General features: G+C 59.4%; 1 protein-coding gene across 2 annotated transcripts in view; it reads left to right on the forward strand.

Annotated features, from left to right (window-relative positions):
- Window positions 1–1,267: 1,267 nt before the first annotated feature.
- Window positions 1,268–26,350, forward strand: part of ARHGEF17 (Rho guanine nucleotide exchange factor 17) — a 28,683-nt gene continuing 3,600 nt past the window's right edge. For both annotated transcript variants that reach the window (XM_063419272.1, XM_063419273.1), the window contains exons 1-14: window positions 1,268–4,203; window positions 20,255–20,332; window positions 22,347–22,529; window positions 22,902–23,018; window positions 23,298–23,390; window positions 23,697–23,873; window positions 24,141–24,191; window positions 24,416–24,525; window positions 24,634–24,719; window positions 24,826–24,944; window positions 25,186–25,399; window positions 25,516–25,589; window positions 25,708–25,901; window positions 25,990–26,240. In XM_063419272.1, coding sequence (XP_063275342.1) covers window positions 1,306–4,203; window positions 20,255–20,332; window positions 22,347–22,529; window positions 22,902–23,018; window positions 23,298–23,390; window positions 23,697–23,873; window positions 24,141–24,191; window positions 24,416–24,525; window positions 24,634–24,719; window positions 24,826–24,944; window positions 25,186–25,399; window positions 25,516–25,589; window positions 25,708–25,901; window positions 25,990–26,240 — 4,645 coding nt within the window. In that variant the 5' untranslated portion in view covers window positions 1,268–1,305. The remainder of the gene's footprint in view (window positions 4,204–20,254; window positions 20,333–22,346; window positions 22,530–22,901; window positions 23,019–23,297; window positions 23,391–23,696; window positions 23,874–24,140; window positions 24,192–24,415; window positions 24,526–24,633; window positions 24,720–24,825; window positions 24,945–25,185; window positions 25,400–25,515; window positions 25,590–25,707; window positions 25,902–25,989; window positions 26,241–26,350) is intronic.

The following is a 26,350-nucleotide window of genomic DNA, read 5'->3' on the forward strand; positions in this document are numbered from 1 at the left end:
GATTTTTTTTCTTCCCCCTCTTTTTGTGCCTCGGGGTCAGAGTCAGCAATATTTTCTACACGGCCAGGACACCTCTCCAGCGCCATCCGTGTCTCTGAGGCCACAGCTCACCCACCAGCCACCCCAGCCACCTTCATTTTTCACATCCCCAGCGATAAATCTGCTGTCTCGGGGGAAAAAAAGGGTTACAGGCTTCAAATAGCAAGCGCTGACAAGCGATGCTGAAAACCCACGGGAAAGTCTGTTCACGGGGCAGTGCCTCACTGGAGAGCTGTGCAAGTTGGGAACAAGGTGTTCCCTCTTGAGCTGCAAAGCAGGGTCTGGAGGAATCGGCTGCAATGGGAAGAATCTCTCACTGGCACTCACGTTTATGATTATTTATCCTGTTTTCCCCTGAAAAGAAAAAGCTGGGAAGTACTGGAGGGTATCACAGAACGGTTTGGGTTGGGAAGGATCTTAAGGACCATCCAATCTCAACAGCCTGCCATGGGCAGGGACACCTTCCACTATCCCAGGGTGCTCCAAGCCCTGTCCAACCCGGCCCTGGACTCTTCCAGGGATGGGGCTGTCACAGTTTCTCTGGGCAACCCATGCCAGGGCCTCTCACCCTCACAGGGAAGAATTTCTTCCCAATATGCCATGCAAACCTCCCATATTTTAATTTGAAGCTGTCCTCCCCTCATCCTATCACTCAGCCCGTGTAAAAAGTTGCTCTCCCAGTTTTTTATAGGCCTCCTTATAAAAGACAAGGGGGATGAAGGATGCTGAGGTGGGGAGGGTGTGGAAGAAAGGATGCAGGGGGTAACGAAGGATGCGTGAGAGGGGGAGTGAAAGATGCAGGGGGGTGAGAGGTGCTCCTGCTTAGCCTAGGAGGGAGAGGGCAGCTCTAAAGCCGTCTTCCTCTCCCTCCACCTCCGCTCAAAAAAAAAAAAAAAAAAAAGAAAAATAAAAAGAAGAAAAAAATATAGAGAAGAATTAAATAATTAATTTTAAAAAGGGAGCAAAACTTCAACCCTCCCCCTCTGCGGGAGCAAACCCCGCCTCCGGGGAGGAAAGTTTATTTGAATGCAACAAATAAAAAAGCAGGGGGTGAGGGAGGAGGAAAAGCCAAAAAAAAAAAAAAAGGGTGGGGGGGCGGGGTGGGGGGAGAGAGAGAGAAAACAAAGCGGGAGGGATGCAGCCCGCCGGCAGCCCGGAGGAGGAGCGGGGCCGGGCGGTGCCTGCGGCGGGGCCGGGGCCGGGGCGCGGCGGCGGCGGGGCCGGGGGGCGGGCGGAGGCGGCGGCGGCGGCGGGGGGGCACCGACAATGGCGGAGGGGGGCAGCAGCCGGGGGGTAGCGGCGGCTCGGTGCCTCCTGCCCGCCTCCTCCCCGCCTTCCTCCTCCTCCTCCTCCTTCTTCTTCCCGGGTAGGAAAGTTTCAGCGCCGATCGCGGAGCAACAACCGGGCCGGGCTTTTGGCAGCCTGGCCCCGTCGGTACGGCAGCTTTCTCTTCGTTTTACCGAGCCGGAGCCGACGGGCCCGGTTCATGCCGGGGCTCCGCCGCCGTCCCCGGCTCCACCGCCGCCCGCGCCGCCGCCGCCGTCGCCGCCGGGCCCGGGGTTAAACGCGGAGCCGCCGCGCTGGCCCAGCGTCCCGGCGATGCGGAAACTCTTCGGGGAGAGCTGCCGGCAGCCGACGGCGGCCGCCGGGAATGGGATGGGGAACGGGAGCGGGAGCGCCCGCGGAGCTCCCCCGCCGCCTCCGCCCCGCAGCCGCGTCCCGCACCCGGCGCTCCGCTCTCCCCGCGGAGCTCCGCCGGAGCCCGGCCCGCATTCCTGGCATAACTCGGCTCGACCGCAACCACCCTCCTCCTCCCCATCGCCCCGCTCCAACGGGGACGATGAAGCCGCGGCGGCCCGTTCTCCCCGCGCCTCGTCGGGCAGCGAGGGCGAGGGGCAGAGCGCTGCCCTCCGGCCCCGCACCGCACGGAAGAAGAAGGAGGGCACGGCGGATGGCGATGGCGAGGCCGAAGGCTGCTCTAGGGTGGTCCCCCGCCACCCGCTGCCCATGGTGGCCCGCGTCTCCAAGGTGAACATCCTGCCCTTCGGCAGCCCCGGCGGGTCACGCAGCAGCAGTCGATATTCCAGCACGGAGACGCTGAAGGAGGAGGAGCAGTTCGGAGTCTGTTGGCCCGGCCAAGGACGGACTCTCCAGGCAGGTTATGGTATCTATCGATCACCCAGCTTCGGGGCCAGCGACGGCCTGGCGTGGGGACAGCCAGGGGTCCGCGTCCGCCCCAAGCTGCCCCAAAGCGTGGCCAAGGCCAAACCGGACTGTGGGAGCGAGAGCCTGCACCAGCCAGGGCTGGAAGGGGAGCGGGCCAAGCACCGCAAGTCCTTGTCCAACCCTGACATCGCCACCGAGACCCTGACCCTCCTCAGCTTCCTCAAATCGGACCTCTCGGAGCTGAAGGTGAAGAAGAAGGGGGTGAGGGTCGGCCTTGACGCGGGCTCCGAGGGATGCTCCGGCGTTGCCAGCCCCTCCCCAGGCAGCTGTGGTGCCACTCACCCCCAGAACCGCTGGGCGCCGGGCGAGCGGCCCACACTCAAGGACCTGACGGCCACTTTGCGTCGCGCCAAGTCCTTCACCTGCTCCGAGAAATCCGGGACGCGGCGCCTTTTCCTACAGAGCTCCATGAAGCAGAGCTCCTCCGAGCTCCTTCTGGCCGCCACGGACAGCCAGGAGCGGGTGGCTCCAGGTGGGGGACAACAAGGGGACGAGGATCCTCTCCCCATGGTCATCCAGGACCAGTACATCCAGGAGGCGAGGCAGGTGTTTGAGAAGATCAGCAGGATGGGTTCCCAGCAGGACTACGGCTTTGCCGCCGAGCAGAAGGACAGCGGAGGTGTGGAGGGCGCCGAGGTGGTGGCACCGACGGGCACAACGGACAGAACCCTTCGGGGACAGGCGGAGAGCACACGGTGTTTGAAGGACGTGGAAGTGGAGGAGAACCTCGCTCGCAGCAAATCTGTGGAGGAGCTGTCGGGTCACGAGTCGAGCGTGACGGACGAGGGCATCGTCACGGAGCCAGAGCCCGTGGGGATGCCCTTCCAAAACCTGCAAGAAGCTGTGGACGCCTGGATGCTGCCCAGTGCCACGACAGCCGCCGGCAGCTCCGAAGCGCTGCCAGCTCACCCGATGGTGGCTGAAGAGCTCCCAGGCAGCAAACCCGAGACGCCCAGCACCCCTGGCAGCCTGCGGCGCCGACGTAAGTTCCCGTCGGCGGGCGCCAATGGGATGGAGGGTGGCAGCGAGGGTGGCACTGAGCCCTACCGCTCCCTCAGCGACCCCATGCCTCACCGGAGATGCTCGGTGCCGGAGGAGGCCAAGAATTTCTCCGTCGACAGCAACCTGCTGGGCTCACTGAGCGCCAAGGCGGGCATCCCGCAGCCCGCCGCCATGGTGGGCAGCGCGGGCAGCGCAGGCAGCGACCTGTCCCTGGGCAGCGACGGGCCCCGGGACTACAGCAGCCTCATCCGCACCATCGTCAGCCAGCCTGGCGCCATGGCCAAGCTGGGTGACGACAAGGCCAACGGCAAGACCATCAAGAAGAAGTCGCTGAGCGACCCCAGCCGCCGCGGCGAGCTGGCAGCCGGCGCCTTCGAGGCGCCCGGTGAGGCCATCAGCGAGCTGGAGCCCAGCATTCCCCCGTCCAGCAGCGAGCCTATCCTCTCGGCACAGCCGGCAGCGCCAGGCGCCGGGCGCGGCTACGGCTTCGACCCCAAGCTGGCCGACGTGCTGTCCCCTCGCGTCGCCCGCCGCAGCTCCAAGAAGCGCTCCAACCGCGCAGCCCACCAGGAGAACCAGCCGCCCCCAGCGCCTGCCATCCTCACCAAGAGCCGCCCGGCCGCCAAGCACGTCCGGCACACCAGCGAGCCCGCCACCTTCGTCCCCATCACCGTCCCCGAGCCGCTCGTCCCCTCCGGCCACCACGGCCACCTCCCCGCGCCGGCTGCCGGCCGCTCGCCCGGAAAGTCCTTCCCGACGCTCCAGCCACCTTCGCTGGAGGATGTCACCAAGCGGTACATGCTGGCCCTCAACTCAGGTGACACGTGCCCCGGTGCTGGGGACAGACCCCGCTCGCCACCTGCTGCCCCACCGCCCCGGCTGCCCCGGTGCACACGCCTGCCCGACGAACACAGCCCCAGGACCAAGCCGCAGGTGGTAAGTGCCCATCCATCCTAAAAGCACCTTTGTTTCGTGGCGTACACGACCCACCCAAGGCACTAGTGGCCTTGGGGATCTGTCACGTGTCCCCTGTGGTGGACAAATTCCCATCTGCAGAGGCACTGCTGGATGGCCAAGAGCCTTCCCAGCCTCTTCCGGTGGCCCCCAAGGGATGAGCTCTTGTTTGTTGGAGCAATCTCCCCGATAAAAAGGTGATTTATGGATGGGAAAAAGCAGTTCTCTGGTTAAATAGTACCAAGTTGTGGTGGAACAGGGTTTTATAAATGTTCATGTATAACATCTCTCAGTGATGCTATGTAAGGTACTGATAAACTGACCATCCCTGTGATGCTGAACCAAAGACTGCCTTTTCCTTGGCTGGCAAGGCTTAAACAATCCTTCTGCTTGGGATTCGTCATGTTACACCCCTCACTGAACAAATCTGCATTTTCCCCTCCAAAAATCCACCAACCCTCTGCTTGGGATCGTGAGCATTGCCATGCTGGTGGGTGGGGAAAAAGGGGGAGAAATATTTTTGTGCATGCACTGAATATTTGATCGATAGGTAAAAGTTTGATCCTCTCTGGGGAAGAACTGGTGCAGTCTGGGGGATGTGAAGGTGCTCTGCTCTGCCTGAAGCGTGGCTGCGTGCTTTGGGATCTTTCCTGGGATGGGATTTTGGCATTGCTGGCTCCTTGGCTGTTGTTTGAACGTGCGCTTGGGTTCCCATCACTCCGACTGTTTGTGCCGGGAAGGGCTTGGAAGCATCACCTCCTGCTGCGGCTCGGCAGTGCCAGCACCCACGGGGCTTTTAATAGCTCTGGGAGAAGCCCAGAAATACCCGTTCCCGCGGGGGATCTGCCGAGAGCTCGCAGGAATGATGCTGGCAGGGCTCTCTCCCCTGCTCCGATGCCGATTTAAGAGGATGGGCTGGACCATTCCCTTCCAGCAGCCGCCGGCAGCCAAGCGTGAAGTACCCGGGGCTGAGCCTGGCCGTGTAACCCTTGCTGGCCAGGGCAGAGCCACGCGGAGCAAGGCTGCTTTTCTTTGGATCCTCCCAAGATCCAGATCCCTGCAGCACTTTCCCCCAGATCTTGGGATCTGGCATCCTCCTCACAGGATATTCTCGTGGGATCCAGCAGCCCTGCAGCATCATCGTCCCCAGGAGGTTCCCCTGGGGTCTGGCATCCCCAAAGCATCATTCCCCCAAGTTATTCTCTTGGAATGTGTCCTCCCTGCAGCAACATTCCCCTCAAAATATTCTCCAGGGATTTCTGCTCCCCCTCCAGCTCCTTCTCCTGTTGTTGTCCCCCCCTGCCTGACAGCAACTGTTGGTGGCTGAGAACAGGGATGGCCACTCTTGGCCACTGTGTGAAACATCCTTGGGGATGTTTTGGGTGAATTTGGGGTGATTTTGGCAGCATTTTTTGCCTGATGGACCAGTTTAGGTTTACTTTTTTGTCTCCTCTGACCATGGCTGAAAAGTGCTGTGAATCCATTGAGCGTTATAATTAAAATGGGTTAATGAGGAGCCTCCTGGAGCTTTGGCTGGTGCCACCTTGGGAACATTGGCAGGTCCCCAAGATGAGGCTGTGCACCCAGTGGCATTTCTAAATAATTAATTTGTTTCGTTTATATAATATCTGGTTTATCTTAATAATTTACAGGAGATGTTTCGTACTCAGGCAGCTCCCTGTGGTGTCCTGGGGCCGGTACCTGATGGCCCCAATACCAGGGATGCTCTGACACACCCCCAGCCCTGGTCTGGTCCCAACTTTGGGATGATTTGGGGTGGGTTTTTACCAGCTGGGAGCCCTGCTTGGCCGAGCATGTCCTCAGGTGGATGTGCCACCCTGTGGAAGCAGACCCTGGGGATGCTGCTCCTCACCTTGCCTGAACCCTCCAGCCCTGGGGAAGAGGGTGCGAATTTTCCCTTTTAAGGGCAACACCACAGCTGTATCTTCAAATCTCTCCCCTGCCTTGGGATTTCTTTGTGCTCCAGCCATATCCTAACTGAAACCAGGGTTTTTATTTCTCCTTTTGATTTATTAGATGGTGGAGCTGGGATGTTTTATTTCAGATGGCACCAGCTTTGCCTGGGGGGGTGGAGGGGGATGGAGCCCTGCAAGGGAGTTGCTTTAATTCTAAGTGAGAGCACCGAGGACCGGATATAACTTGGCACTGGGATGGCTGGCTGGGAATGGGGATTTATGTGCTCCCTGACCAGCAGAGAAGAAATGAGCTTTGCTTTTTACTTTTAGATTCTTTTTCCCCTCCCTAACTCAGTGGAAAGGGCCAGCGTTGCAAGGCTGTGAGTCTGTATGGAGAAATGGTCACCTCCACTTGGGAATTTTGGGGGATGGGAGCATCCATCTGGTATCATGGTGGTGATGGTGAGATGGTGTCCATCTCCAGCAGACTGTGCTGGGAAGGGATTAGTAATGGGATCTGGCACCTCTGGGATGATGCTCCCTTAAAGTATTCTCTCCCAATATCTTTCACCCTCAATACATTCTCTTGGGGTTGAGTGTCACTGCAGCATCCTTCCCCCAGGATATTTTCCCAGCTCGCACGGTTTGGTGGTGGCTTTGGCAGAGGTGCATCTGGCACATCGCACCCAGAGAGGTAACATGCTGTTCTCCCTCGGGGGCAGCACTGTTTGTCCTGGGTACTTTCCAGCAATTCTCCATGGGGCTGGAGCCATTCAGTTCATCCTGGGTGCTCCTTTGCCCTGTGCCTGATGATGAGCACCAAGCTTTTAATTCCTCAGGGGCTGTTACAGCACATCCCACTCTGGCAGATCATGTGGGAGAAAAAAGCCCCCAAACTCAAGATAATGACATTTTCCTGATTCCAGCATCCCAAAAGCTGCTGGAATGGGCAGCACACACAAGCACATGTGTGCACACCCATGTGCAGCCCCACACAGCCTAGCAGCAAGCCAGGATGCATTTGGGATGGATTTTGGGGTCCATTTGCTGCTCAGTGAAAGTCTGAGCAGGATGCCAGCCTGGCAGCCCCTTGGATCTTTCTTCTCCCCACGGCTGAATCCGTCTGGGGACGGAAAATTAGGTATGTTCTCTGTCATGCTGTGTTTGTTGACTTAGCAGCCCTTGGATTAAACAGGAAAATATTGATTTAAATATAGCACCTCTGGGGAGCACGGGAGTCGTGGGAACGTGGCCCCCGGCGCCCCGGCCGCTGCCTTCCCCACCTGCCGCTCCCGGAGCGGGGCGGCCGCACCCCGGAAAAGCCATCAGGAATGGAGGGGGATCCCGCAGGGAAACGTCGGGGTCACGTTCCCAGGGACGCCGGCACAAACCGCCCCCGTTCCTCCCCAGCTCATCCCGCATCCTCCAGAAGCTCCTCCTTGCCGTGGAGACAGCTCAAAGGCCGGATCCGTGCCCTGGCCATGTATTCCCAAACTTTGTGGTCTTTGGACTTAGTTTCCCTCCGTTCCGTTTCCATAAATCCCCACAGAAACCAGGACTGGGGCTGGGAGCTGTCTCATTTTGTGGTGTTTCTGGAAATCTGGAATTGAAGCAGCTGCAGGGGAGAGATGGGAATGGGCAAATCTTGGCTTTCCTCTCCCTGCTCCAATGGTTTGCGTCCCTGGATCTGTCGTGCTCAGCGAAATACTGGAGTGGGGGGAAACTGAGGCACGCAGGCAGCCCTGCAGAGAGGTGGGATGTGGGATGAGTGTGGAGAAATTGGCTGGAATCAGGTGATGCTGCCTGTCAGTGGCATGGATTGACCCTGAGATCAATGGCAACGTGTCCAGGGGGGTGGCCCAGCCCAAATCCTCTTAACTTTGCCCATTTTTGTCTCCTTCTTTCCCCACTGCCAAAATCCCTTATCTTTGCCCATTTTTTACTCTTTCCTTCCCCACTGCCAAAATTCACCTAACTCTGCCCACTTTTACCTCTTTTCTTTCCCTGGTGACAAAATCCCCTAAACTCTGCCCATTTCTGCCCCTTCCCTTCCTCACTGCCAGAGCTTTGAACAGGGCTGCTTTGTCCCTTGTGCCCCCCCACTTTAATTAAAAGCCTCAAATTAATTAGGCAGTGAGCTCCACCAGAGGGGATGATCCACGTGGGATGTGCATCCTTGGAGGCCCGTGATGGTGGCGAGGAGCAGGATCCAGCCTTGGAGCGACAGGGTTAGCACTGGGCTGAGCTGGTCCTGGGGGCTGGCCTTGGCCCGTGGCTGCGTGATCCAAAGGTCAGGCTCTTGGCAGGATCCAGGGGCTGCAGTGAGGGTGGGAGGCTGCAATGGTCTGGGCAGGACTTCGGCTTCCAGCCTCTGGAGAGACCCACAGCCCTGCAGCTCCCTACACAGGGAGAGGCTGGTTCTGGAGCTGGTGTATCCAGGGAAATCCCTGGAACTTGTGTGGATGTGCATCCCTGCACAGGGAGTCCTGGAGTGCAGGGATGCATGTACAGGGAGGAGGTGCCTGGTGCAGGGGTACACATATGGGGGCATGGACATATTCCCAGATAAGCACAGGGAGTTCCCTGGTGCTGGGATATATTCTCAGAGATGCACTGGGCAGCCTGCCTGCACCCTGCCTGCATCTGTGCACAGATGCCTGGGCTTTTCCATGGAAAATCACATGCCTCCAAAGCTTCTGGGAGGAGGTGGCCTTGTTCTTCCATCTGCTCTTGCCAGGGAAGCAGCAGGTCGGCCTCTCTGAGGCGTAACCTCCAGGTAACCTCCTGCCAAACCCAGCTGGGATGGAAGCTCAAAGCTTCCCAGGGCTTGTTCCTGCAGCCTTAATCCATCATTGCAAGGGTTGTAGGATCCTTGGAAGTATTCAAGGCCAGACTGGTTGGGCCTTGGAGCAACCTGTTCTAGTGGGACATGTCCCTGCCCATGGTAGGGAGTTGGAACAATACGAACTTAAGGTGCCACCTGTTCCAAACCATTCTGTGATCCTCTTATTCTCTGATTTAGAGCCTTTCCCAGGGATACTTCTGAAGAGGGAGATTTCCCTTGGATTTTGATCCCTGTGTGATGGGAGTGTCCAGAGAGGTGATGTGCTGAGGTCTCCCTTTGCTGAGCTCCCTCACCTGGTCACAGCAGGTCCCATGGGGCTGCCCACAGCTTCAGAGCTGCAGCAGGAACTTCTCCTAAATCCAGGATGGAGAAGAAGGGGCCCTCACATGAAGGGAAGGTGCAGCAAGGCAGCACTGGGGTTTGGGAAGTACAGTTTCCTCTTCTCTCAGGGCATGCCCTGAAAAACAGGGAAGAAGGCTCCCATCCTCCCATCCATCCATCCATCCATCCATCCATCCATCCATCCATCCATCCATCCATCCATCTGTCCACCTGCTTTGTTCATCCACCCATCTTCATCCATGTCCTCCCATCTCCATCAGCCTCCATCCATGTCCATGCTCCCATCCAGCCATCCAAGACATCAGTCCCCACGTGCTATCCAGGCATGATTTTCCAAGAGGTCATGGTCCATCTCCCAGGATGTCTCCTGAAGGTGTCCAGCCTGGCTTGCACAGGCAGAGCCCACTAAAACAAAAACGTTGCCATTTTCACCGTGGTGCTTCCAGGCCAGGATGTGTCCAGTGAAGAAAAATCAGCCACTTCCACCCCCTCTCCCTCAGTGTGGCTCTTTTTAAAGCTCTGATGGTTGGTCCCGGTGGGGCTGTTTCTCCGGACTCCCTTGGTTTCCATGGAGAGGATGAGTGAGGAATTTCAAAGGGAATGGCTCCAGTAAATGAACTCTTCTCTAAAAATAGTGTGTTTGCTTTTGGTTCTTTGGGAACTGTGGCCCGGCCAATGGGAGGGAGAATGAAAATCAGCATCTGGGTAAAAGTATTCCAGTAACTCACTCCTGGTGCAAATTCCCGTTGGAGCCGCTCGGCTTCCGGGGAACAGGAGGCTGATCCCAGTTCCTGTCCTCGTGGCCACCATTCCTGGGTGCAGCAGGGGACTGTCCCCAGGCCTGGTGCTCCCCTGTACCTTGTGTAGGGTCTTTTGAGCAGCATCCCTTTAATCCCAGTGGTGGAAGGATTGATGGGAGCGGATGTTGGGCTTGTGTCACCCCTGTGTCCTGCCTTGTCCCACAAACCCCAGGCGTGTCCCTTCTTGGGAGCCAGGAGATGGCCACCACCACCTTTTACCCCACCAGTGACATCCAGCACATCCGTGAGCCCCACCAGGACATCCCTGCGTGGATGTGCTGGGAACAGGACACCTGTGGTAGCACCCACCACCAGGTGACTCTGGAGGAGTCACTGCCCCAGTGAGGGGACAGCCACCACCAGGTGCCCCCTGGAGAAGCCACCGTCCTGCTGCAGGGTCACCAGCATCCCTGCATGGTCCCCAGGGCCGGAGAACGTTTCCTTGGTGGTGCCGTGGAGTTGCTATTTGTGACTGCCTGTTCCCGAGCCCTCCTATACTCTCCAAAAAAAACAAAAAGGGAGTTGTTTGCATGGGAAGATTGGCATCTCCGAGCCTGGGATATGGTTTCCTGCTTTTTTTAGCTGGAGTAGCAGCAGACTCGTCGGCCTGCCCTGATTTGGCATCCTTCTTCTTGCTCTTTTTTTTTTTGGAAGAGTTTCATCCTGACCCCTCGGCAGAAACACCGTCGCTGCGGTAGGGGATCGGGTCTGGTCCTTCCGATATTTTTTGGGTTGCCCAAAAGCCCGGTGAGATGGGATGTAGATGGCTCAGAGCCTCGCTGAGCGGAGAGGGAACTCGTCCCTCGATCGTCCAAGCCCGGCGCAGGTCAGTGGATGCTGGACCCCCGTTCCACCCCTCCCCCACCCCGGGGTGCCGCCGTGGCGGTGGCAGGGCAGGGGAGCTGTCACCTCTCATCCTGACTGTGGTGTGACGCGGGCTGTGGGCGTTCCTGTGCTTCCCCCCCTGCCCAGATCCCTGCTGCCCCGCTGGCAGCCGGCTGAGGGACCCACAGAGGCCATGGGGCACAGATGGGTGCAGGCTGGTGCCTGTACCTCAGCTGCTTCCTGGACATGGATACAGGCAGGAGGGACAGGAGAAGTCCTGGCAGGGGCATGGAACAGGGTGTTCCGGTCTCCTACCTCCTCCGTCTGCTCCTGGGTATCCATCAGCTCCTGGGTGTCCATCTGCTTGTGGATTTGTGGGTGCCCACGGACTTCTGGTATCTGATCCTAAGAATCCATCTGTCAGCTCCTGGTTATCTGTCAGCTGCCAGATGACATTTCTGGGTGCTCATGGACTCCTGGTACTGGCTGGCACCTGCGGGGCCATCAGCTCACGGGGGTCTGTGATTACTCCTGGATTTGTGAGTGTCCATGGCCTCCTGACACCTGCTGGATCCTAGGAATCCATCAGCTCCTGCATCCCCATCCCCTCTGGGTGCCCACTGGCTTCTGGGTGTGTGTGGGCTGCTGATCACCTGTTGGATGTTGGCCCTCCATCACTCCCTGGGTGCCCGTGGCCTCTGGATGTGTCTGTTGGCTGTTGTGAGTGTCTGTTGGCTCCTGGGTGCCCCTCAGCTCCTTTGTGCTTGTGGATTCATGGGTGCCCAGAGTCTCTTTTGGATCGTGGGCATCCATCGGCTCCTGGGTACCCAGGGAGTCCCCACTGGCTTCTGGGCGTCCCTGGACTCCAGGGTAGCTCCTGGGCACCCACCAGCTTCTGAGCACCCATCATCTTTGATTCCTGGAGACCTCTCGGCTTGGGGCCTGCTTGGAATTCTCGCTCCACATGGAGACCTGGACCCCCCTCAGCTCCTGGGTACCAAACACCTCCTGGTGCCCATCACTCCCTGCATGCCAGGCTGGCTCCCTCCTGGCTATCCCAGACTTCTGGCCCCATTCCACCAGGCAGCGAGGGCAGCTCCCACCCCCCTGTGCCAAGCTGGAATCCAGCAGTGATCCCAGGGAATGCCAGCACCAGGTTCCTTTCTCCCTGGCTTCCTTGTCCCTCAAAACCCTAATAACCCTAATAACACCTTTTGGGGTGGCGTGGGATGCAGGGTCAAGCTTATGCCAGCAGCAGAGGATGCTGGTGGGGGATCCAGGGATTCCAGTGAGCTGAGGGGGTGGAATTACTCCTGTCCCGGTGGGTGCAGGGCCAAGCCCACTGGGAGGCAGCAGGGAAGGAGCAGGGGGAGGGAGGAAGAGCTGGGCTGACCTCAGCATCTGGAAAGCTGCGCTCTTGGGCCGCGGCCTGCATGCCGAAAACCGGAGGCAAAAAAAACCTTCCATATTTGGTGAAAGTTGCTCCAGGACTCGGCAAAGGCTGGCAGCAAGCAGGGGGCCACGAGCCCCCAGCTCTGCCCTGGACAATTGGTTTTGTAAGGGCTCTGCAAACGTGCCAGGGGATGGATGGTACCCGGGGAGGGTTAAATTGGGGTGGGCATCTCCGGTCGGGTGGGAAGGGGGCATGGTGAGGGGGCATCCATGGGATGCTGCCAGCAGCACAGGGAGGATGTAGGAGATGCACCAGCACAACCCTGAGCTTCGAATTTTGGCAGAGGAGAGAGGCCCTCACCACAGTGCCGTTGGTGGAAGCCCCGATTTCTAGTGAAAATCCCACAGGAAAAGCCCCACTGTGCATTTAGAGGAGGAATTTTTGTTGCTTTGGAAGATGAGTCTCCTAGAGCTCCCCATTCCCCATCCCACCGGCACTGCTGCTCCCCTGGACGGCACAGGGATGCCCAGCATCCTCCCACCCTGCCTTGGAAAAACTGCCCCAACTCCTTTATTTTTTGATTCCCATTTTTTTTCTCACAATTGAAAAGCAGAGTTGCAGCCAGGCCGTGTCCTCCCGGGATGAATCACCGCAGCCGAGAAGTCCAAGAAGGGAAAACAACTGAATTCCCGTGCACTAGGGCTGAAGCTGCCCTGCTCCTCCTCCTCCTCCTCCTCCTCCTCCTCCTCCTCCTCCCCCCATCCCAGAGGCGGTGGTGCTGCCGGGTTTCTCCATGGGAGCATCCCCAACCAAATCAATGCTCCTCTGTGAGCTGGGAGCCTGGGAAAAACCACGGCCCAGGGAAAAGCAAACATCTCCAGCACCGGGCCTGCGGATAAACACGGGAATATTATTAGTAACCGAAGCGGGGCTGAATCAGAGCTGCTGATTTATGCTCTTATTTCCTTTCAAGAAGTGACTCTTTGGAGAGCTTTCGGACTTTCCTTACCCGTGGGAGAGCAGGGAGAGGCTGGGCAGCGAGGGAATGCAGCCCCGGATGTGATTGCCAGCTCGGGCACGGCCCCTGTTCTGTGCCACAGGTCCTCCTGTTCCCAGGGCAGTGGCTTCCCCAGGACCTGGTGGTCCCAGGGACGGGCTGACATGCCCCAGAAAGGTGACTGGCACCATGGGATGGAGGTGATTGGCACCCAGGGATAGCAGTGGCCGATCCTCTTCTTGGTGGCTGCCGTCCCCCAGCTTTATGGGATGTGTGGGACACAGGGCAGAGTGTCACTGATCCCAAGGGAGAGGCTGCTTAGGTTTGAAACCCCTGCAAAGCCCGATCAAACCTCCTGCTTTAATGCTTCCCAAGAGGACAGAATGTGATTTTTTTCCCCAAGTGGCTCCTGTCAGAGGCTGAGTGATTGAGGAAATGAAGGATTGGATGGGATAGCACCATCCTGTTTGGGAGACGGTGCCAGCCAAGGGCTTTTCTGGCTGCACAGAGAGGTTTTACATGCCAGGATGATGCTGTTTGTTGCAGAGGTGTTTGCTCATTGCATTGGGACGGATGGAAGCAGGTCCAGTTTATTTCCAAGCCTTTTCTTTCCAGGGTTTTGGTAGAAAGAGAGCTGAGGATGTGTTAAAATTGTGAAGCTGGGAATTCGCCATGCACTGTCCCTGTGGACCAATGGCTCCCACTATGTCCCAGCTCCCTCTAGTGGGATCTACCCTGGGAACAAGCACAGAGGGAAAGAAAAGGTGCAGAAATTCCAGATTCTTTCAAACTAGGGACTGTGGTTTCAAGGAGGTGCCAAGACTCAGGTAGCTCCTAGCTCAACCCTACTGTGACACCCTAGAGAATCTCCCATTGGGAGCTGGCAGCAGGAATGAGCTGTAATGAGGGAAAAACAGCTTGTATTTATTTACTCTTAAAATTTTGGCGTGTTTTGGAGGGGTAGGAATAATTTTGCTTGAGGCAGGGTTAGCTCCTCCTTCAGCAGCTGTGGGAAGGCCCTGAGCAGCAAATCCCACTCCCAAAGTGGTCTAAAACACTCCATTTCCCCTCCTAAATCTGGATATTTTCAGACCAGAACATGGTCTCAGGGGCAAAAATCCCCGCTGCAGCTCACTCAGGATATGGCTGGGTGCTGGCACCAATGAAAGGGAGGAACACTGAGTGCTGTGGGTGTGGGAATTTTGGGATGATCTCTGGGATACAGAGATCCTCCTTCCCATGGGATGTGATTATAGCATCCCAGACCACTGGTGACAGCACAAGGAACACCCTCCCACACCGACCAAATCCCCAGGATTTGGGAGAGGGGGGGAAGTCCTCAGAGTGGCTGAAAACATCATCATTCCATGCACACTGATGTGTGCACGGCCTCAAGGGCCAGAATTTGTGTGATGGCTGTGATCCCTCATGGAATGTACATTCCTGCTCTCCCTTTGGCCTTTGTTTGTTTAAAAAATGGATGTTTTAGGACTTTCCTCCATCGATGCCTCTTTGTTTGCGGGGGTGGAGGCAGGACACAATATACCATGGCCTTCTCCAAGTATTTTAGGATGTTTTAAAATCCCTGGGGATGCTCAAGCTCCTCCTGCATCGATATCCCTGTGCAGGGAAAAGCAGAATGATGGGGTTGCACCCTGAGCCCAATTTAAAAATACAGTAAATTAATATGGGAGAGCTCCCATCCTTCTTCAGGGTTGTATTTCCAGTGTCAGGGGGAAAGCTGGGGGAAAAGCCTTTCCTTGGCCCCTCATCCCAGGTTTGGGGTGCTGCTGAATCACCCCCAAGTCCCCAGTGCTAGATCATCTCCACCTTTGGGTTTTTGGGAGCATTTTGCCACGCTGGCACAAGCCTTGGGATGGGGGAATGAGTCCCTTGGCTCCATCCCAAGGAACTGGCACGCCTTTCCCAGGAGGGTTTGGGGTTTTGGGGGAGGAAACACCCAGCTCAGGATAAAAAAAAACCCAACAAACTAACAGGGGCTGGTCCGAAAGGAAATCTAAAGGTGTTTACAAAGCGCCGCGCTGCTAAAAATAACCGGCTCATATTTTAGACAGCCCTAAAAATAGGCAGCGCTGTTGGAGTGGCCAAACACTCCCAGGAATTTCCTGTGGGCCGCGGGCCGCCTGCAGGGGGGTCCGGCCGGGCTGGCTGGCTCCGGGGTTCGCCTCCCGGGTGATGGAGAGGTGACCCCCCCGGGCCCGAGGGCACGGCGGGATTCGGCTCGGCTCCTTCCCTTTCACCCTTCTCCAGCCATCCTCCCTCGCTCCCGAGTCTCATCCCGAGGGATGCGGCGGGTCTGAGCGAGGGTTCCCAACCCATGGGAGGAGGGAAGCGCAGCCTCTCCGGCCGGCACCGGGGAGTCTCGCTGGGGAGGATGAAGGGATTGACCAAGGGTGCCGTCCAGGGAGCGGGAAAGGCTCTCCTGCGGTGCAGGCATGGCCCTGCTCCTCCCGGGATGGGCGGTCCCAGGGCAGGGCTCGGGGCGGCCCTGCGGGCGGAGCGGCAGCGGGGCAGGGACCGCGGGGGAGCGCGCCGGGACTGCGGGGGAATGGGATTGGGACTGCTGGAGGAATGGGAATGGGATTGGGACTGCTGGAGGAATGGGATTGGGACTGCCAGAGGAGCGGGAATGGGATTGCAAACCAGAGGGACTGGGGATTGCAAAGCAGTGGGACCCGGGTTTGCATCCCTGGTGGGTGTGGGATTGCCAAAGGAATGGGATTGGGATTGTGACCCGAATGAACCTGGGACTGCAATATGGTAGGACCTGGGTTTGCATCCCTGGTGGGGCTGCAAGAGGAATGGGGTTGGGATTGCAACCCAGGTGGATCTGGGGTTACAGCCCAAACGAGTCCAAAACTGCGACCCAGCTGGGTCCAGGATTCCAGCAGGAGCCGTTCTGGGATTGCAGCCCAAATGGGTCTGGCATTGCCATGCAGATGGGCCCAGGTTTGCTTTCCTGCTGGTGTGAGATTGCAACAGGAATGGGATTGGGATTGCAGCACAGATGGATTTGGGATTGCAATGCGGCTGGACCCAGGTTTGAATCCTTGGTGGGTCTGTGTTTGCAGCCCAAATGGTTCTGGAATTGCAAAGGAATGGGTTTGGGATTACAGCTAGATGGGTCTGGGATTGCAACCCCGAGTGTTGCAGCCCAGCTGGGCCTGGATTTGCAGTCCAGGTGGGTTTGGGATTGCAAACCAGGTGAGTTTGGGATTACAGCCCAAAACCACCTAGAACTGCAAACAGAAATTAGTCTGGAATTGGAACCCAAATAAAACAGGGATTGCAACAGAAGCATGTTTGCAATAGTATTCTAGCAGAGCCCAGGATTTTATCCCTGATGGATCCCAGATTGCAATCCAGATATGCCCAGGATTGCAATCAAGATGGGTTTGGGATTGCGGCCCAAATGTGTCTGGGGTTACCACCAAAAAGAATCTGGGATTGGAGCTCAGAACAGCCCGGGATTTCAATACAGATGGCTCTGGGATTGCAATGCAGATGGATCCAAGCTTGCAACAAAACTGGTTCTAGGATGGCAGCCTAGAGGAATCTGAGATTACAGCAGAAATGGGTCTGGGATTGGATCCCAGAAGAGCTCAGGACTGCAACCCAAACAGACCTGGGATTGCAAACCAAACAAACCCAGCATTCCAACAGCTGGGATCACCAGGGCACTGCAGCTGCAGCAGCAGGCGCTGCTGCCTTGAGGACAGCCTGGTTACCTGGCTGCCATTAGCTGTCCCTCTTCCCTGCTCCCGGGGTGCCCTGACAGCTGCTGCAGCTCTCATTACCTGCCCCGAGCAGTCCGTTCTGTGCCACGCACCCTTCCCGGGGTGGGATGCTCATCATCCTCATTTCCAAGAGGAAATTTACTGGCTGCAACGGGAGGATGCAGCCCTGCTGCACGCCGTTGCTGTGGAAACGGGGTGAGCGGCTAATTAGATTTAATTAACGAAGCAGGAGGGGAGCCTTACAAACAGATCTGGGCAGGATGCATCACCCGGCCAGTAGGGATGTGGGTGCTGAGGTGATGATGCCGTGGGGGAAAGGGGGTGTGCCTCAGTTTCCCTGTCTGCCAGGTCAGGGATGGGGGGATATTCACAGGGATGGAGTCCCTAAGGATGCTGAGCACCCCAGCATCATCCGTGCATCCCCCCCCTCCTCCCCCAAAAAATCGCAGGCCCCACGAAAGCATCAGCCCAGCCCACCCCCAGCATCCTCCCCGGGCAAAGCCCTTCCAGCAGCATCCCTGGGCGGGATCCGGCCCTGCCCGTGTCCGTGGGCACGGCGGTGCCTCCCGCGCTCCCGCCGTGCCTGGGCAGCTCCGCGGAGCCCGGCGCGGCCGCGGACGCAAGCGCAGCCCGGCACCCCGCACAGCCGCTCTGCGGGAGCGCTTTTTATACATCCCCGTAGTTCCACATCCACGCCGGAGCCCGGCGATATAAATAGCGCCTCGCTCCTATTCCCCTCCCCGCCGCATCCCGGCGCAGCGTTCCGGCTCGGGCGGACACCTGGGGATAGATAGAGACGGGGAGGCAGAGAGGGGCTCGATCTGTGCGCGATTCCTTGGGCCGCGTGGGACAGACCGACCCCCGGGACCCGCATGCTGCAGATGGTGAGGACTCTGGCGCAGTTCACCATCGCGCTGGAGGACATGCGAGACATCGGGGACGGCATCGACGCGGCCTTCGCCACCTCCGGGCTCAGCGGCGCGGCCGAGGAGCTGCCGGAGAAGGGCTGCGGCAGCCGCGGCGGCACCGAGGTGACGGCGGGAGGGGTCCCGGGGGTCCCGGGGGGATGCGGGGGTGGCGCGGGGGTGGCGCGGGGGCGCGCGGGTGCGTCACGCTGGGACACGTGCGCAGGAGCCGGCACCTGTGGGGTCCGCGCCGCGATTGCCGTGGCAACCGTGCTCCATCCTCATCCTCATCCTCACCCCCCGGCAGTCTCTGGGTTGCCCACCCGGAGGGGATGAGGTGGGGGAGCCACTGCTGCCAGCGCCCCCCCGGGGCTGGTTTATACCGCGGGGGCGTGGGCTGGGGGGAAAGACCCCAATCCCCGTGGCGGCAGGGGCTGATCCCGAGGGCGCCGAGCACCTCGGGGGAGGCAGGAGGAGGCCGGGGGGAGGCGGGGGCGTCCCCAGGGAGAGCAGATGGAGACTGAGGCATCATCAGCCCCCCGGCGGAGAGGCTGTGCTGGGATGAGGAATCCTGCCTTTGCCCTGCTGGGACGGTGCCTTACCCCCAGTTCCTGCTCATCCCAGCGGGAATCTGCCCCTGCCGGGGTGATACTGGTGCTGTAACAGTGGAAAAAATCCCCTTGCCAACAGCTGGGCCCCATCCTGCGTCTCCCCACTGCTGCAAATCCCCAGCGGCTGGTGCAGCGTGGGGTGCTGAGCCTGTTCAGTGCCTGGGTCTGACCCTCTGCTTCTGTCCTGAGCTAGGACAGCTCCAGGAAAAAACAGGAGCACCAGGGAACCACAGGCTGGGTGAGGGTTGGGGAAACTGAGGCAGTTTGGGGTGTCAGATTCCCCTAAGCTCTGTCCTGCAGTGAGTGCCCGTCCATCCATAATTACAGCAAATTAATCCAGCAGTGAGAGTGTTGATAAGCCCTCTGACCGAGTGGGGAGGTCTCAGCTGGTGTCCCCAAGGACTCCAATGCCACCATGGTTTCCTGGTTCCTGGAGAGACTCCGAGCCATCACCAATATTTGGCTCTAGACAAGAGTTTCCTCCGTGCTTGGTGGGAACAGCCTGGTGGGGAGCAGGGAAATGGAGGCACAGCTCTGTCCTAGAGCACTGAGCAGGATCTGGCCAGGATCCCTCTCCATTGCTCCCCGGGGACCATGAGGGGCATGGTGGCCTCTCCCCATGGTGAGCATGGCCTGACTTCTTCCTGTGGCTGTGGAGCAGCTTCACAGCTCATTGTGTCCCCGCTGGGGAGGATGCAGCCCCTGGGGACAGGGGCTCATCCCACAAGACTGAGGACATTTGGGGTGTCTCACAACCAGGGTCTCTAGACATTCTACACATGCAAAACTTTTGGGGTGTCCGTGCACCCAGGGCATTGGAGCACCTCCGCACCAAAACCTTTTGGGATTTCTCTGCATCTGTCAGAGCACCCTCACATGCAAACCCTTTGGGGTGTCTCTGCACCCAGAATCTCTGGAGTGTGTCCAAACACAAAACTTTCAGGGTATCAGTGCACCTCTGGAGCATTTCTGCATCCAAAACTTTTGGGGCCCGGGACCCTTGGGGCATCTCTCACCGAAATCTCTTGGGGTGCCTCATGCCCAGCACCCTTGGAGCATTTCACACCCAGGACTTCTGGGGTGTCTGTGCACTCAGAACCTTTGGAACCTCTTACACCCCAAACTTTTGGGGTGTCTCCTGCCCTGGGCTCTGGAGCACTGGGGTCCCTGACCCCACAGCCAAGAAGACCCCGACCCCATCCGCTTCCCAGGGCTGCCGGCCCATCCCACACGGCCGCCTCCCCGTGCCCCACGAATCCGCCCCCCGTGGGGCCGCGGCCCAGCCCCAGGGTGCCCGGGGTGCTGGGCGGGAGGCGAATTCCTGCGGGTCCGCTCGGAGCGGAGCCGCCGAGAGCCAGAGGGCTCCGGCACCGACCCATGTAGGGCTGTGAGCTCCAGGGCGGGCTCCTGACGCGGCCGCGGAGGAAACCAGGCGTCTGTGCGCTCGGTGTCATGTACTTCCTAATCCTCCCGGATTCCTCCATCGGGCTGCAGAGGCAGCGCAGGGGAGCCGGACGCCAGCCGGGCTCCTCCGGTGCTCAGCCTCCCCCGCCGGCCCCGCCGCCGGCCCCGCGCCCCGGCACGCAGCTGCCCCTCCCCGGGGCACCCCAAAACACTGCTGTGTCTCTTCCCCCCGGGCAGGACATGAGGAAACACGTCATCATGACCCTGCTGGACACCGAGCAGTCCTACGTGGAGTCCCTGCGCACCTTGATGCAGGTAAGGCAGGGCTGGGACACCCCAGGACCTGCACCAGGACCTGTGTGGCCCCGGGGTGGACTGGGGGGACAGCAGGAGCAGAAGTGGGAGTGCTGTGGCAGCACTGTCAAGAGCGGGGTGTGGGATTTACCTCCATCCCCAGAGCGAGCCTGTGGCATTCCCCATTGTTGTCACCTGGCAGGTGTCATGTCCCCAAATCTCTTACCTTCCAAAAGCTCTTCCTCATGTTGCACCCCGTCTCCCAATGGCCCTGCCATGATGGGGGACCCTTGAAATCCCCTATTCCCAGTGCTCCTGTTTCCTGCTGGGATCATCACCTGCAGACCTGAGTCGAAGGTTTTTCTCAGGCTTTTTTTGCTGAGCTGGTTCCAACCCCCCTGGAGCAGCCTGGCCGCAGGGTCCACCCCACGTTTGAGATGTTAATGAAGGTGTTTCAGCAGGTTAATGATGGTCAACGCCCTGGAGACATCACCTGGCCGAGGTGTGGGTTGTCCAACCGCATCCCTGCCGGGGGGAACAGCAAAAACTCCCAGCTCTGCAAAGGCAGTGCCTGTGGGACCTCTGTGAGAGGCCACAAGGACAGGGGCACGCCATCCCAACACTGTCACGGGCTCTTCCCATCAGTTCCCCACAGGGATGGCCCCGTGGTGGACACAGACGTGCTGCAGGACCGGCTGCTGCCACTGCAGACCTTGGCTCTGGGGCTGATTTGGGGGAGAGCTGTACAGGGTTTGGGGTTCTGGGGTGTCCCTGCTGGTCTCAACATGGAGAGAGTCTGTGCCATGGTCTGTGCCGCCCTCTGAGGTGGGAGGGACACAGGTGGGAGCCACGGGGTGTTAATGCCTGAGCTGTTGTCCGTGGGACCTGTCCTGACGCAGTGCCACCGGGGGGGACATGGCTTTCTGGCAGGGATCACGGGGCTCCAGGTGTTCTCAATTTCCTGTCTCAGCTGGGATGAGGTGCTCAGATCCTTGGCATGGCTTGGTGGCACTTAGCAATGGGACAGGGACTCCCTTGGAGCATCATCCAGCCAAGCCCTGCCTGCTGCCCTGTGTGCTGCAGCAAGGGCTGTCTCCGTGCTCTTTTCCCCCATGTGGGAAGCACGGGATGCATGGCACAGTCCATCCCAGCTCCTGCTGGAGGTGCTGGACACATGAGGGCAGGTGAAGGGGGTTAGGAGCCTCAGGATGGATTTGGTCCTTCTGCCTTGGGTCTCCATGATTTATCTGGCATCAGCTTGAAGGACGTGATCCCTGGGGAATGACTCCTTGACCAGCCTGGTTGGAGATGTCTGCAGGCACTGGAGATGGGGCCTGTCCTTAGTGCTCAGCTGTGTGGTCCTCCACACATCCTGGAAGTCACTGGTCACACTGAGGGGGTGGCAAGGGGCTTGAGAGGACCTTCCACATCCTGCTGCATCCCTGCAAATCCATCTCTCCCATTCCAGGGGCACTGCTCCACTCTGCAGCTCTGGAGGGAGGGCAGGGGTTTCATAGCAGAGCCACCCACCCAGCCTTGCTGAGGATCTTTGGCCCTGAGTTTTGCTCGTTGGCAATTGTGTTGTGGCCCAGGGCGTGATCCAGGGGATGCATCCTGCTGGTCCAGCCCCTCCTGGTTCTAAACACCCTAAATCCCACCAGGAGCACACCGGCATTTGGATCCCGGGGTCGTGTTGCTGTGATTTCCAAGCTGGGTCAGGCAGATGGAGGTGGTGAAGGCTCATGACAGCAAAGATGGCTCTTAAGGCCCTGGGAGAGAGGATCCTGTGCTGTGCAGGTTCCCTGTGCAGACCTGTCCTCCCCACATGGCTGTGGGGATTCCCTGAGCGGGATGGGACCCGGGGAGGCTGGCTTGCAAAACCTGTCTGGTCCTGCTGGCGGGTCCCACAGCCCCTGGAGGAACCCCCTGCTGCAGGATGCCATCCATCCCCGTATTTACATGGGCTGAGAGATCCAAACCCGCTGGGGAGGGGGCGGACACCTCCACGGATCCTGGTGCCTGTGCTTGCCCGCAGGGATACATGAAGCCACTGAAGCAGCCGGAGAACTCCCTGCTGTGCGACCCTTCGCTGGTGGATGAGATCTTCGACCAGATCCCCGAGCTGCTGGAGCACCACGAGCAGTTCCTGGAGCAGATCCATGACTGCGTGCAGAACTGGCACGAGAAGCAGAAAGTGGGCGACCTCCTGGTGCAGTCGGTGGGTGCTGGCAGGGTGATTCCCCCCAGGAATGCGGGTGTGCCCGCTCCTGGGCACGGCCCCAGAGCAGGAGGCAGGGCAGGGATGAAAGGATGGGCCAAGCAGGCCTGGGATGGAGAACAGGAGACGATCTCCAGGCCTGCTGTCTGCTTAGCATAAGGGTGGGAGCTGCTGCTCCCGGCTGGCTCTGCAGCTCCTCGTTTCTGCCTCGGGAGCGCAAGCCTCAGGGTGGAAAAATCGAGGTGGGCGGACAGCGGGTGAGCCCTCCCTGCACCAGCCTAGAGCCAGAGTTAACCCTTGGGGCAGCTTCTTCCAGGCTCTCCCAGTATGCCCGTGATCCATGCTGGATCCAGCCCTGTTTCTCCCTCCCAGTTCTCCAAGGATGTGCTGGTGAACATCTACTCTGCCTACATCGATAACTTCCTCAACGCCAAGGATGCTGTCAGGATCGCCAAGGAAGCCCGGCCGGCTTTCATGAAGTTCCTGGAGGTGGGTCCTGGTTCCTGTCTCCGCAGATCCTGGCCATGACCTAGGCAGGATGAGAGTTAATGGGATTAGATTTATTGCCAGACCGGGAACTTTCCCCCCATCTTCTTGGTTTTGTTGCCAGGAGGGTCAGTTGGGATGAACCAGAATCACTTGGGATGGTGTGGAAGTGACCCCAAATGAAAATGGATGCTCCTGGGTTGGTGGGAGGCTGTGTCCCTGCTGTGTCCCTGCTGTGTCCCACCACGGGGCCCATCCTTGTCCCTCATGGCTGTTTTGCAGCAAAGCATGCGGGAGAACAAGGAGAAGCAGGCCCTGTCCGACCTGATGATCAAGCCGGTGCAGAGGATCCCGCGATACGAGCTGCTGGTGAAGGTGAGTGACACCGGGGTGGCAGTGTCACACCGGCAGTGTCACACGGCTCCCCCTCGCCTCCACGCCGCTTTCAGGGCTCTCAGGTGTCTCCCCACCCCTTTCCCCACCCCTTGTCACAGAGTTGGTGTCCCCAGGTGTGCACACGGCTCTGCCCTCCTGGAGATGGTCACTCTGAGGACAGTCACCCTGCTGCCCCCCGTTCTGCTGCGCGTGTCCACCCCGTCCCTGGGGCTGGATCCATGCCCAGCAGGCAGGAGGGGCGTGGGCAGGGACACAGAGGTGACCACGGCTCTGTCCCCGCGGCAGGACCTGCTGAAGCACACGCCAGAGGACCACCCCGACCACCCCTTCCTCATCGACGCCCAGCGCAACATCAAGCAGGTGGCTGAGAGGATCAACAAGGGCATGAAGAGCGCGGAGGAGGTGGAGAGGAACGCCCGGATCGTGCAGGAGATCGAGTCCCACATCGAGGGGATGGAGGACGTACGTACGGGGGGCCTTAATGGGGTCACTCTTTCCTGCTCCACAAAATGTCCTCATTTCTGCCCTTTCTGGGTCACCCCAGGCTGGGGCACTTGTTTTCTCCTCCATGTCTGGCTTTCCTGGTCATCATTTGGCCTAGGTGGGCTCCTGGGGGTTTGGGAAAGGGCTTGGGGTCCCAGTTCTGAGTGGGGGGATGCAGGGGCAGGGATGAAGGCCACACAGCTCCCCGCCACGGCTTCCCACCCACGGGTCTCCTTGTCCCCACAGCTCCAGGCCCCGCTCCGCAGGTTCCTGCGCCAGGAGATGGTCGTGGAAGTGGTAAGAGCAGGGGCCACGGGACCACACGCTGGCTGGGGCAGTGGGAGTCTGTGACTGTGGGGCACATGTGTGCCCATGGGAGGCTACAGAGGGATGGATGGAGGGATAAAACAGACAGATGGAAGGGCAAAGCAGCCGACGGGGAAACTGAGGCAGGGCCCTCTCCAGCACTGGCACAGAGAAGGGATGGCCATTAACCCCCGGTGTCTCCCACTGCCCCACAGAAGGCGGTGGGTGGGAAGAAGGACCGCTCCTTCTTCCTCTTCACGGACCTGCTGGTGTGCACCACGCTGAAACGCAAGTCGGGCTCGCTCCGCCGCAGCTCCATGAGCCTGTGAGTACCACCAGGCCTGGGGACACGCCCGGGGTGTCCCTGCCAGCTGGCCTGGCTTTAGGGGCCCTGGCTGCCGGTGCAGCTCGGCCATCCCCCCCAACCTCCCAGGTACACGGCGGCCAGCGTGATCGACACCGCCAGCAAGTACAAACTGCTCTGGAAGCTGCCCCTGGAGGATGTGGACATCGTCAAAGGTTTGTCACCGCCTGTTGGAGTGTCCCATGGCACCCCAAAACCCATCACTGCCCCTGCCTGGTAGTGCTGGGGAGGGAGGAATTAAGGCTGTGTGTCCCCACACAGGTGCCTCGCAAGCCACCAACAGGGAGAGCATCCAGAAGAGCATCAGCCGCCTGGATGAGGACCTCAACACGCTGGGGCAAGTCAGCAAGCTGTCAGAGACCCTCAGCTTCCCCCACCAGGTATGGGGATGGCGGCCCTGGAGCTGTGCCCTGGTTGGACAGGTTCCCAGTGGGACACACAGGATGTCCTCAGCAAGAGGGGAGAACCTGTGGAAGGGCTGGTGGCCATAAGCATCCAGCCCTAAAGCCACAGAAGAGGTTGGGGCAGCCTCTGAAGGATGCCAGGACAGGCAGGGAGTTATCAAGCCTGTGGCTTGTGGTGGGCCGTCCCTGAGAGCTGAAGTGCTGTCCCTGTCCCAAGGGCCTGGATGACGTGATCAAGGACCTGATGGCCGCCATCCACCGGGAGCTGTCGGAGAAACAATCCCTGTCCTTCAGCATGGCCTTCCCCCCCAACAAGGTGGAGCTCAGCACCACCAAAGCCGACGGCACCGAGTCCTTCATCTTTGAGTTCCCCAACCCTGAGGCCCGGCTCGGCTTCGAGCAAGCCTTCGAGGACGCCAAGAAGAAGCTGGGTACCAGCAGGGAGGGGGGAGGTGGACGTGGTGGTGGGCTTGACATGCCACCCACCCTGCTCGGGTAGACCCCATTCCTCCATCACTTCTTGATCCCTCAATCTGATTTTTCCCAGCTTCCAGCAAAAACTGCCTGGACCCGGAGTTCCTCAAAGCCATCCCCATCATGAAGACGCGGAGTGGGATGCAGGTACTCAAAGTCTGGGTTCCAGAATCCCACAGCTCCTCTTCATCCCGGTGGTCTTGTTACCAGATGCTAACAGCTCCTGCATCAGTCCCGAATAACCCAACCCTCTGCCCCCTTGCAGTTCTCCTGCGCTTCTCCCAGCCACGGCAGCCCGGAGAGCTCGCACGAGGTGTGGGTTTGCAACAGCGATGGCTACGTGGGGCAGGTCTGCCTGCTGAGCATCCGCAAGGAGCCCACGGTGGAGGCCTGCATCGCCGTCTGCTCCGCCAGGATCCTCTGCATCGCCTCCGTGCCGGGCCTCAAGCGCGCCTGCAGGTAGGGCCCTGCCCGGCCCCGCAGCGCCGGCGGGCGCAGGGCGGTGCTGGAGCTGCCTCTCTCCCTCTCTCCCTCCCTGGTGGCGCAGGGAGCGCGTGGAGCCGCTGGGCAGCCCTTCGGCGGAGCTGGGCGCGGCGCAGCCGGAGGACGCGGGGCCGCAGCCGTGCCTGCACATCTCCATCTCGGGCTCGTCGCTGGAGCTCTCAGAGCCTGTGGACGCCGGCAGCCGGGAGCTGGTGCCCTTTGACAGCGACGACACGGATGATGAGTCCTCGCCCAGCCCCTCCGGGACGCTGCAGAGCCAAGCCAGCCACTCCACCATCTCCTCCAGCTTCGGCAGTGAGTCCTCCCCAGCCCCTGCTCAGGGAGAAATGAACTGCTCAGCCCCAAAATTACAGGCAGCTCCATTTCTTTGGCCTCTCTGCCTTGTGTTCCTCGGGAGAATCTGC

This window comes from Prinia subflava, chromosome 25 (assembly GCF_021018805.1).
Source record: "Prinia subflava isolate CZ2003 ecotype Zambia chromosome 25, Cam_Psub_1.2, whole genome shotgun sequence".
Taxonomy (NCBI): Eukaryota; Metazoa; Chordata; class Aves; order Passeriformes; family Cisticolidae; genus Prinia; species Prinia subflava.